The sequence below is a fragment of the Eschrichtius robustus genome, chromosome 13 (genome assembly GCF_028021215.1).
Source record: "Eschrichtius robustus isolate mEscRob2 chromosome 13, mEscRob2.pri, whole genome shotgun sequence".
Taxonomy (NCBI): Eukaryota; Metazoa; Chordata; class Mammalia; order Artiodactyla; family Eschrichtiidae; genus Eschrichtius; species Eschrichtius robustus.
In genome coordinates, this window is record NC_090836.1 from 53,348,327 (window position 1) to 53,360,810 (window position 12,484).

At 39.2% G+C, this 12,484-nt stretch overlaps 1 protein-coding gene across 2 annotated transcripts in view; it reads left to right on the forward strand.

The window, feature by feature from the left end:
* SRGAP1 (SLIT-ROBO Rho GTPase activating protein 1) overlaps positions 1-12,484 on the forward strand; it is a 278,005-nt gene that overhangs the window by 172,539 nt on the left and 92,982 nt on the right. For both annotated transcript variants that reach the window (XM_068562033.1, XM_068562032.1), the window contains exons 5-6: positions 8,505-8,687; positions 9,164-9,292. In XM_068562033.1, the coding sequence (XP_068418134.1) occupies positions 8,505-8,687; positions 9,164-9,292 (312 nt within the window). The remainder of the gene's footprint in view (positions 1-8,504; positions 8,688-9,163; positions 9,293-12,484) is intronic.

The window sequence follows — 12,484 nt, forward strand, 5'->3', positions numbered from 1 at the left end:
ATGTATTTCCCCCAACAATAAATACTTGTGATACTTAGTTGTTGTAAAATTAATAAGGGAAATCATGGACTCATAGAATTTTAGAGTTGGAAAAGGCCTGAGCGATCTCATGGTCCAGCCACGTCCTTTATAGGTGACAACGCTCTGGGCCAGCAGGGTTAGACAGAGCCTTGCCACAAGGTCACAGTCAAGGCCTGGCAGACTGAGGGTTCACACGCTTGGATATCTAGGACCTGAAAGCTCCTTCCACTATCACAGGCTCTTGTAGGTTCTTGTTGAAGATGGAGAATAAAATAGTAAATCTCCAACCGAAAACAAAACATGAATGACAGTCCGGATGCTCTTTTCATATAGACTGCTAGATGCCATCCTATGTTATTTCCTCTGAGCGTCGTCAAATATTCTCCACTTCAGGGGATGTATTAAAATTCTCATGGAAAGAGGCCTTTTAGTTACATGATCAGTTTTTCTATGGTCAAACCTCTAGTTTGTGCTTCTTCTTTCATTCCACAGTCTTCAAACTGTTTGAGGTTCACAGTTTGATTTGATTGGTTCCCTAATTTTGGTCCTGTCAGGAGACCTCATGTTGCCATCTCTAATAGATGAAAGTCACCCTGAGGGTCAGAAAGACTGAGGTTACAGAACTATTTTGCAGCAAAGCTGGGACCAAAATCCAGGTCTGTTGGATTTCATAGACCTATAAAATGCTGCTCTTTGTAATTACTCCTGAAACAAAATCTTTAACACCACACTGAACGGAATAGAATTATTTTTGTGACTTTCATTAGCCTTACTTTCTCCCTTTGCATATGTGTTCTCTATCTTTCCCTTTGTTTTGTTTATTCTCTGTATCTCTGTTGCCCTGTCATTTGGTTGGTTAGCAGCCAGCAGGGTCCAGAGTCCCAGACGATGCCTTTTGTTCAAAGCATTTGTTTGGATTATAAACATAATTTGATGATCAATTCATACTGTTTTAACTGATTTCATTTCAGTGGAGCCACAACATACCTCAAGTTTCCTTTGATAAACTAGCTATAAAGACGGGATCTCATGCTATTTAATTGTTCATCTTGAGCTATTTGCTCATTTCTAAAGCGCTTTGCTAAAATTCTTACCATACACATAAATGGAAGTATCACTTCTTTCCTTTCCTTTACCTCTGTTGGAAATGATCGTCTTTCCAGTCATGGAGAAATCATTACCTATTATTAAAATGAAATATTTTGTGGTAATTTTTTCAAATAGCAGTAGCTGACACTTACTGTGCACTTATTATAGGTCAAGCTCTTTTTTCTGTGCTCTTTACATGTCATGACACATCTAATCCTTCCAACTACCCTATGCATGCAGTGAGTAAGAATGTTATGCCCATTTTACAGTGAAGAAATGAAGGCACAGAAAGGTTAAGTTACTTGCTCAAGATCACACAGTAAGTGCAGAGGCAGGATTTGAGCCCAAGCAGTCTGTTCTGTAGGTCTAAGCTCTTAACTGCCAGTATACTACCTCTCAAAGTGAGTTCTCCTATAAATGTTACTTTTCAAATATAATTAAGTTTTGTAAATTCTGCTTTCATTGACTTATAGTGAACCATACAAGCCTGGGGAAAGGAGGTGGGAAAGTTCATCATTGTAACAGTCCTGTTGACCACTCATTACCTCGGGGATCAGCAACTTTTCCAGCCCTGATGCCACAAATGAGAATAAAACATACTGATAAGGGTCCCTCACAGGCCTTAAGTGGGAGATGGGGCATTGGGGTGGGAACTGAGATCAACTGTGGGCATTGACTGAGTAGCATTCATGTTCTGGGTGGGATTCTCCTGTCTTTACATCTTTATATAGATAAAATATATCCCCCCCTCCCACCCCATCTTTCTCTCCAAGTGAGCTCCCAGACTTAAATAGAAGCTGATTAAAAGGAAGCCTAGGCGTCTTCTCCACCCGACTTGCACTCAGCCTACCTACCCTGAAGTCCATGAGTGCTTCCCTCCCCACCTCCTATTTGTCTTCAGTAAGAGTAGGCCTGCCTTTGTGTCTTTACTGGGTAGGGACTGTGTCTTTCATCTCTAGCTTCAGAGCCTAGCACAGTGCCTGGCTTATGGATCCTCAGTAGCTGTTTGGTGGATGAGTAAATGCAGATCACTATGCACTGCTCCCTGAAACCTGGGTAATTTTCCAGTAAATTACACTTAATTTTACAGTAACTGTCAGCATACAGCAAAAAGAGTGCTAATGATGAGATGGACATTGCAGAGAGGCTAGAAGCCTTCCTAAGTGTGACTTCAGGTGGTGTGTTTTATGAACATGTAGGTATCTATGCCATCCACTCCTGGGTACTCGTCACTGGTATATTAGATTAGTTTTTAAGAGGTTTTGGCTGTCCCGAGTTGTAATATGAAACAGCAGGAGAGGCCTCCATCAGGTCTGCTTTTGCTGTACTCGGTTCTCCAGCTGCTTTGTCTTTGGGAGGCACTGGCCTGCACCTCTCCGCTTAGAGCCAGAATATGAAGCCAGTTCGTCTGGCTGCAGAGCCTGTGTACTTGCTTCTACATCATACCTTAGAAACTGTCAAGAAAGAGAACTGCCCACCCTGTTCTGTGCTTCCCATGCATTGTATCACTTAATCCCAATTTCACCTCAGAGGAACTGGGGCTCAAGAAAGTTAAGAAACTTGCCCAGCTGATAAGCAGTAGCACGAGCACTCAAATCCAGGTCTGCCTGGCTCTGTATTCATCGCCAAGGTTGGCTCAGTATACTAAAGGGCAGGAAAGCTCAAGGTTGCTGGTGTAAAGATCGCAGCATGCAGTGTTATGATGCTGTCTGAAAAGTAGTTCCTGCCCACTGCCCCTATTTAAACTAAGCTCCAGAGACACAGCTTGGCTCAGCAGAGGCTATAGTCTAGACAGAGGAACTGAGGCTGTGTGAGCCCCTGAAGGAGCCAGGCTTACAGCACAGCTCCTGGGGCTCAGCCTAGGGTGGCCCGGGAGCCCTGCCTTCCCCATGAACCTGAGAGCTTCCTGGGAATGGACTTCCAAGGTGCTGGTCCTACCCTGATGGTTTTGTTGATCTGGCACCGGTAGAAACTCGGTTACAGTTAGAACCCTCTCATGTATTGATTATAGAAAAGAGATCTTTATCTTAGGTTGTTGATATTTAAGGAAACCTAAAGAATGTAGTTTCTCAGGAGAGCTTTTTGTGATTGATGGATTTAGTAAAACAGCAGGCTGTGTGTGGAATTAGGAAATACTGTCACTAACATACTGCTTTTCACCAGCCCACCCGCCAACTGCAACACCCTTTTTTTTTGGGATGCCATAAATTCCGGTGCTAACTATATTTCACAAATGATTTAGAAATGTTTGCCATCCCATCAGTCCAGTCCCAGGTATTTATTGGTGGTACTGTTTTGGATGCCAGGGATGGAGAGGAACAATGCTAGTCACATAGTATTTGTTAAATGAATAAATGAATGGGCAAGCTGAACAGAAAAGGATTCCTGTCCTTCGGATGCCTATTTTACTCCTCCTGTATATAAGGCAATATTAAGGACCTGGAGTTGCCTAAAATATTATTGGTGGCCTCACGGAACTTACAGGACAATCCATGATACTGAATGGTACACAAATATCTGTAACACACGGCACAGAGTCTGAAGTGCTATCAGTAAGTAGGTCTTGGAGGTCGGAAGAACAAGATCACTCTGGCTGGGGACCCAGGAAACACTTAGCAATAGGTGAGCTTTGACCTTGCCCTGGAGAATGAGTCAAAATGGTAACAGCAGGAGGTGCTGGGGAGGGCATCCCAGGCAGTGGGATTGGATTGTCTTGGGAAAAGGTCACAGAGGCAGGAAAGTACAAATTTTGAGGAGGGAGTTAAGTGATTGACTCAGTAGTATACAGAGTGCTGCTTGGGCTGGTGTTGGGAGCAGAGCGTGAGAGCATTTGAACTCTGTGGTGGAGGGGGTCATGTCAAGTTTAAGAAAAGGTCAGAGAGAGTGAGAACAGAGAAAAGGCCCTGGAGCTGTCATTCTGGATTCTCCTTCCTCCTTTCCATTCCCTCTTCTTCATGCTAAATCAGGTCGCTTCACACCCTAAACCATCCTGCCTGTCTTCACCGAATTACTGCTGAGGTACTGCTTACATACTGTTCCATGCTTTGACCATACTGTTCACACCTCTATGGATTCACCAGCCCCCTTCAGAATAAATTCTATACCACTTAGTTGGGGTTTCAAGGCTCTCCTCATCTGGCCCAGTCTTTCTTCAGCTCAGTTACCCCATCATCCACTACCCTGGACTCCCTTCTCCACCGTCTTGGTCTCCTCATGCCCGCCTCACCTGTGTGGGTCGCCTACCCCATTACATCTTTCCTGATACTGTCCTTTCAGCCCAAATGCCCTCTCACTTCATCAGTGTCCATGAGAATCTCCATGGCCCATTTTTTAAATTCTAAAAACTTAAACTCTTAGAAGATGGAAACCAAGTCTTTATTTTTATACCCATCAGTGCCTTACAGGTGCTAAACACCAAGCAAATGTTGAATGAATAAATAATTATCTTTCATTCCTTCTTTTCCTCCATTCCTAAATATGACCAACAGTTAACTATATCCCCCAGATAAAGAGGCCTTCCATTTGTATAATGCATTAGACCTTCTGAAGGTCATGGCATAGCAGTCCAGAGCACTGAATCTGGAGCCAGACTGCTGGGGTACCAACCATTGCTTTGCCAATTATCGGCTGTGTGACCTTCAGCAAGTTACTTAACCTCTCTGTGCCTCACTTTTCTCGTCTGTAATATGGGGAGAATAAAGGTACCTACCTCATAAGCGGTTTTAGAAGGATTAAATAAGCTATTATTGGGTTGTCCAAAAAGTTCGTTCGGGTGTTGCGGTAACATCTTATGGAAAAACCCAAATGACCTTTTTGGCCAACCCAATATTTGTAAAATGCTTAGGACAATGTCTCGCATGTAGTAGGAATTATATAATGTTTGTTTAGCTAAATAGATACATATTACATATGTCTCCATATATATATTAGTGGTATAGATTATATACATATATATACACACATATGTGGTAAGTACTCAGTAAAGGTACAGTTGTACCCACACACAGGGACCATGTACAACTGGGTATCCACAACAACCTTGTAAGGTGAGCAGAAGTGTTAAATGACTCTCCACACCTAGTAACTGGTAGATCCATTCCTGGAACCATGTCTTCTAACTTCTGAGCCAGAAGTCAAAAAGTAGAATTTATACCCTTAATCCACTGATCTCCAACACATGGATAGTTTTCAGATATGCCATGACTTCTTGACACTGAATATTGAAATTTACTATAGATACTTTAATTACTTTGATTTAAAGTACAAGAGTAGTGTCAGATCCATTATATAGGTCTGTCAGTAAGAAAAAAGTATATATATTAACATTTTCTGTCCAAAGTTTTTGTATGGGATTTCACATGAGGTGAGAGGTACATGAGGTAAAGAAAGATTGGTAACAGCAGAGGATTTGAACAAAGTCCAGCTTAATATTCCCTTTATTCTGACATCAATGATTTGCTAATACTCTGGCAATATTCAAGTGTCACAAAGAAATCCATGATGTGATCACTTTCTACTTGACTATATTCTTCTTGCAGTTGAAGACAGAGCAGGGAAGATAAATTGAGTGTGTTCAATGGAGAATTATGCATGAGGTTTTAGTAGAAAAGAATTCAAATAGGAAAATATGCTATTGGAGTACATTTAAATGGATATATGCCTATCATGTCATTTGGTATGCAAAGCTTGTGTTTGCATTAAGCTGATGGAGAAGCTGTTATTTTCTTTGCAGTATATATTCAAAAGCTTTCTTTTACTTCTCTGAAAAAGAGAGAACTGTCTGTTATTTTAAATACAAAACACATTTAACTTCTGTCAACAGCTTACATTTTAAATAATGCAGTTTGTACTGGCATTCATTATCTGCAATTAGAGTTCTCGAGAAGCTTTTAGTTTTTTCTCTCCAACTTTTAAAATTCATTCATTGTAACTGTTGACATTTTGGAGAACAGTGGAAACCCTAAGTCAAATTGGAAAAACGGAACAAAGACATTACCTTTCTGGAAATTACTATTGAACCGGGTGGAGAATCCTCAGCTATTGTGCTGAAGCACATTGTGATGAAATATTTATACCCTCTTCTTGCTAGTGTTAGGTCAGACTCAAACGTTTTCCTTTTAACCCAGGCTACTTAATCAGAAACGCCATGCTAGCAGCCAGCTCAGAACCCTTAGTTCATAAAGCTTAGTTTGTGCAAATTACCTGCTTACAGTAGACCTCAGCATCTTAGTAAAGCAAGAGTCAGGAGTTCAGGTCTTTTCTTCAGGATGTATTTAAAAGCAAGATATCTCAGTTACCCAGGTCTGTCTGGGATGCCTTTTCATCCAACTATGATGGGAGTCACATGTTCTCATTTCTTCCTTCCTGTCAACTAGCAAGAAGACAGCCGAGCATGTGTGTGTGTGTGTGTGTGTGTGTGTGTGTGTGTGATTGGTTTTTTTTCACCCTCTCATTTAAAGATGTAACTGGAACCAGGACCCAAAGGGCCTGTGGGTTTGCTTCAGGCGGGGAATATAAACAGAGCCAAGCCTAGAAATGCCAGGTGTGTAGTAGATTTGTTGACCTCACTGTTTGCCCAGCTGCACGGGGACTCCCATTTCATTCCCCAGCTGCTTCCTAATGCTGTCTTATTTTTCTTTCAAACTGGAGTAGCCAACCAAACCACACCCCCAGACAGATTTGATAATTACTAAAAAGAGACAACTTTGCAGTTACACACAGCTCACAGAAAGCTGCCATGACTTTGTAGTTTGGCCCTCACTTTGTTCTCGTTCAGCAGTGCCTTTGATGTAGTTAGCTAGCTTATTGATTTTAAGGAAAGACATCATCAGATTTTATGAAAACAAGTAAAGCTCTTCATTAACCCTGTGTTTTACTATTCAAAATAGTCATCTTAAGAGTGTGTATTAAGTTGAACCATAAGTGCTGATTTTCTACCTTTTTCATATAACCTACAAAAAACAGCAATTTGGTTCAGCCTAAATAAATATATTTATTCCAGTGATGCTTCCAATCTTCAAACTATTTTAAAACTCATCTTTTGAAATGAGAAAAATCAAGTTCCTTACTTAAAAACATTACATCAATCTCTTTAACACAACTATTCCTTAGTTATAAAATTGGTTCTGAATAACAGTTATTTACAGATGAAATAAAATCCACTTTATGTGGAGGAGAATTTGACATAATTTTTGAGACTGTGCCAGCACTGATTACTTGGGTGCTGAGTTCTGGTACCTCAAGGAACCTTGAGACATCAGTTGGCATTGGAGTCATCACACCTTTAAATTTTTTTTAAACTAAAGAGTATTTAATTGAGGATTGATTATATATTTACAATATATATAGAAAGGATACATTACAAAATTTCATCTCTTATATATTCCTAAATCTATCAAAATGCAAATTACCTGTATCATTTCTAAGAGATGAAACAAGGTACTCTATATATGAAGGGTTTTCAGCACAGCTTTATTTATAAAAAGCAAGAAGTTGAAATATTCTAAAATGTTCAACAGTAGGGAATTAGTTAAGTAAGTTATGGCACAGTCATATAAAAAAATATTATACGGCCCTTAAAATTATGTTTTTGAAGACTGCTTTGTGGTATAGGAAAATGTTGATATTTTTAAATGGAAAAGGACATAGGAGGTTAAAAATTGTAAATATAGTATGATCCAGATTTTTTAAAAGGAGAAATGATATGTGTCATTTTAAAACGAACGTGTGTGTGTGTGTGTGTGTGTGTGTGTGTGTGTGTATTTTCATAGGAGAAAGACTGGATAGCTGTTTACCAAAATCTTATGCTTTTTATTTTCTACTTGCTTTTTATTTTACTTTCTTTTTTGTATCGTGTTTTCTACATTGAACATAAAGTATTACTTTGTGCTCATAAAAAGTTTTTTTTTTTAACTACAACTATATATGAACCTTATATTTACATTTTGTATTTTGACAAGTACATTTTAAGCAATAAAGTCCCTTTAGAAAAGGCTATATATTTATTTGGAGTTTTCTATAATTCCAAGGTTGGGCTAAAATTTATCCATGCATAATGGTTTATTCTGCAAATTAATAATGCAGAGGAGATTTTAGAGAAACATTTTTAAGTTTGAGGGAACTTTTTAAGTACACTGAAAGCACACACAAGACTCTGTAAATCATTTTTTTCATCACAGCCTGTCCCTAAGTGCCTCTTCCTGGCAGGTGAATTTGCATATTTCTGTTTGCTTTATGTAGAAGGAAGAGTATATACTTTATTTTACTAACAATCTGGCTCTCCCTCTGCCAGTTGGAAGGTGGTATCTTTACCATATATGTCATATAATGGTTTCCATTCACTTTCTAAGTTACAGACAGACATCTTTTTAACAATTTGGGTCACATTTTCACAGGTGATGAAAACATACCATATGTATCATGCAGAGAGCATCAGTGCAGAGAGCAAGCTGAAAGAGGCTGAGAAACAAGAAGAGAAGCAAATTGGCAGATCCAGTGACCCAGTCTTTCATATTAGACTGGAAGAGAGACATCAGCGGCGAAGCTCTGTGAAGAAAATTGAAAAAATGAAGGAAAAAGTAAGTAAAAGTAGACTGCAGAGCCTTTCTGTCCTCACTGGAGGTGACAAACCTAGGAACACTGATGCAACAGCTGATAGACAAACATTGTAAATTACTGTGAAATGACATGCATTTCCTCCCGCGGGAATGAAAAAATGTGTTAGAAACATAAAAATCATGTAATAACAGCTGGACCTCATTTAGTGGTGAATGCCAAGTATCCAATACACAATGGAGAGAACTTTGAATATTAACAAAGAGATTTCATTGCAAATGGGCCTGGCGCCCATATACGTTGTTGTTATTCCTCATCGCTGGGTAATTTTCGTTTATTTAATTCAGATTCGAAATGTACTTTTCTCAAAGGACTTCGAAGGTCATTTGTATATGTTGAATAAATTGTTTAGATGAATAGAAATTCATGTATGTTTCCCTGTCTTGTTTTAAAATGACTTTATTGTTTTTCCCAATGCCTGGATCTTCTTCATTTCCAGAGACAAGCAAAGTATTCGGAAAACAAGCTAAAGTCGATTAAGGCACGGAATGAATATCTCCTAACCCTTGAAGCAACCAATGCCTCAGTTTTCAAGTATTATATTCATGATCTTTCAGATTTAATTGATGTAAGTACTTGAAGTTTTTATACTTTCCATACCAAGATGGAATTAGCAGTAATCTCATTTCCGTGGTTCTAAAACACCATCATTTATTAAAACAATGTTGTTTTATGTAATTCTCAGGGAAAAAAATGCTGCCAATTAAACTACACAGAATACTAAGACACAATAAATTGTAAGATGCATGTGAAACACTGTGCATCCTAAAACCGCTGAAAAACGAATTATGAAGTTCTGTGAAGCTGTGAGTATCTGGAAGACTCAGCTAGGAAGGGGGTCCAGGCATTTTCAAATGATGCAGTGGCACAGCCCTAACTGCGTTCATTGATTCAAAATATATTTATTGGACCCCTACTATTGTGAGATGCTGAGGCTCTGAGAAGCCATAGATAAACAGTTCTTACCCCCCTGGAATTTAAAGTGGAAAAAATAAATGTTAAGCAAATGACGACACAAATGATTGCTTTATGACAGTTGTGATAAATACTGTGAAGCAAAATAGGATACACAGAAACCACTTTTATTATCTGACTCTCTTTACTTTTATAGGATATGATATAAAAAAGCACTAATTGGGCTCATTTAGAACTCTCCAAGTATATGTCTACTATTATATTTGTGCAGTGTTTACTGCCATTATTCCCCGACTTTGACCCTCAGCGTCACTCATTCTTTCATTCAGAAATCATCCACTGAGTACCCCAGTCATTGTGCTAATACCGTAGGAGATGGCAAAAATAAAACAGACAAAAATCCTGTGTCCAAAAACGCCAAGATCTGCAAATAGAAGATAAAAAGTGATGTGTCATAAGGAAAGCACAGATAAAGTGATAGAAGTTCAGAGAGTTATCTGCTGGAATTTTACTTGTGTACTGCTTTGCAGTGATTGAATCCAACAGTTAGATGATAATATAAGATTATTTTCTATGGCTCATAGTGTCTGTCATAATTTAGTCATATAGTAGGTTAAAACAACTATTTTTATGGTGCATTAAGTCTCAGATATTTAGGTATTATTTTAGAGCCACAGTTTGGGACTTTTACAAAAGAATTGCTAAGAATTGTTACAAAAGATTTTTTAGTTCATTTTTAGTTCATTAACACTCTGATGTGACTTTTTCCTTTTATTAAGTCTAAAAACAATTTTATCTCATATAATATCATAATTTCTTTATACAGAACCATTTAGTAATAAATAAATCCAGGGAAAACTTTTTTCTCTTTTCCTTTGTTACAAGTATTTCAACCAAGTAAGTAATCACTTAATTGCTTTAAATACGGAAGCTTTAAAAAAAAATTTTTTTTTCTTCCAGCACTCTGATGAAATAAAAGGATTTTTTTCTGCTAGATTGCTGCTAGTTTTCCTGAATAAAAATTAAAAATTTTATGACCCCTGTTTTCAAACTTAGATCTGTAAGGATTCTGCAAAATGAATGGAATATAGAAGAACTAATTCTTGTAACAGCTCTGCTTGCCTTTTTTGTTTAGGGCTTATTTTAGTAGTGATTGGAGTACTTCGCTAAACCCAAGCCAGTTCAACAAGAGGATAGATGAGTCTCTGTATCTTGAAAAGTGCTTCTTTAATACCTACAAGGTACCAAGTACTATTCTTGATAATGGGGATCCAGCAATGAACAAAAGAGTCCTCACCTCCATGGAGTTTATGTACTAGCTGGGGAGACAAGCCATAAAAACATTTGCACATGTATAATATATTATATGTATGTAATATATGCTTATATATTAAATATTTATATTTAATATGTATATAAGTAGTAACTTATTGTTGTAGTAGTAATAGTGCCATGAAGAAAAATAAAACAGAGCTCTGGGGGTGCTTCTGTTGATGGCATGTCAGAAAAGCCTGATGTTTGAACAGCGAAGTGAGCTGCAGAGCTATATCGCTAATGGGGAAGGAATCCCTCATATAGAAGGACTGGCAAGGCTCCAGGTATAGAGGCGGAGGTGAGTTTGGCAAGTTCAAGATGCTCCAGGATAGCAAGATGTCCCTCATATAGAAGCACTGGCAAGGCTCCAGGTACAGAGGTGGAGGTGTGTTTGGCAAGTTCATGATGCTCGAGAATAGCAAAGGAGGCCAGTATGGCTGGAGAGGAGTGAGCGAGGAAAAGGTTCTGGGAGAGAAGGAGGGGCAGAAGCCCCATCACTTAGGGGCCTTTGGGCAGGGAAAAGGGGTTAGCTTTTGCTCTAAGTTTGGTGTGAAGCCAGTGAAGGGTTTGAAGCAAGGAAGTGACATCACCTGATTTCCATTTTAAAGACTTACTCTGGGGGTGGAAAATAGACTGAGGTGGGTGAGGCGGTGAAGTGTGAAAAAAGCCAGCTATATCTAGAGTCTTTTGCAATTGTCCAGGCCGGAGATGATGGTGGCTTGGACTGGCGTGGTAGCAACAGACCTGTGAGAAGTGGTCGGATTCAAAATATATTGAAAATAAAGCTAAAAGAAAATTGGGGTGGTGGGTTTAAAAAAAAAAAAAAAAAAGGATAAAAGTGACTCCTAGGCTCAGGTCTTGAATAACTAGGTTAATGATGTACACTTTACTGAGATAGGGACCCTGGAGAGGAGCAGTAGTTCTGTTACATGTATTAAGACTGAGATACCTATGGGGCACCTGTGTGGAGATGTACGGTAGCATCCTTGATACCGTTAGTATATGTAGGACAAGAAGAGCATGTCGGGATTATATGAGTCACCATCCTGGTTGTGGATGTTTACTGAACTCTTACTATGTGACGGGCACCTAGGTTTCTAAGCATAATTTCATCTAATCATCATAACCTTGTGAGGTAAATACTATCTTCTCTATTTTATAGAGTAAAAGAACTGACAGAGGCTTAGCTACGCTGGGTAACTTGCCAAACGTTACACAATTGTTATGTGTTAGGTTTCAAACTCAGACATTTTAACCTCCAGATCGAAATAATTCTGATATAAATAAATAGTTAAATATGCCAAGTATTTTCAATTTTTTTTAGAAAGCTGGATTTTTTAAGGATCAGCCTTAAATTTAAAATGTAGATTGAGCGGCGGCCGCAGCTGCAGCAGGACGGCCCGCAGGCGGCTCGGGGCCGCGCGCCGGGAACCTCGCGGGGCGAGAGGGCGCGGCACCCCCTGCCTGGCCGCCAGCGCCCCGGGGTGGCGGCCCGCGGGCAGTGGGACCAGCAGCGTGAGTAGCGGCTACA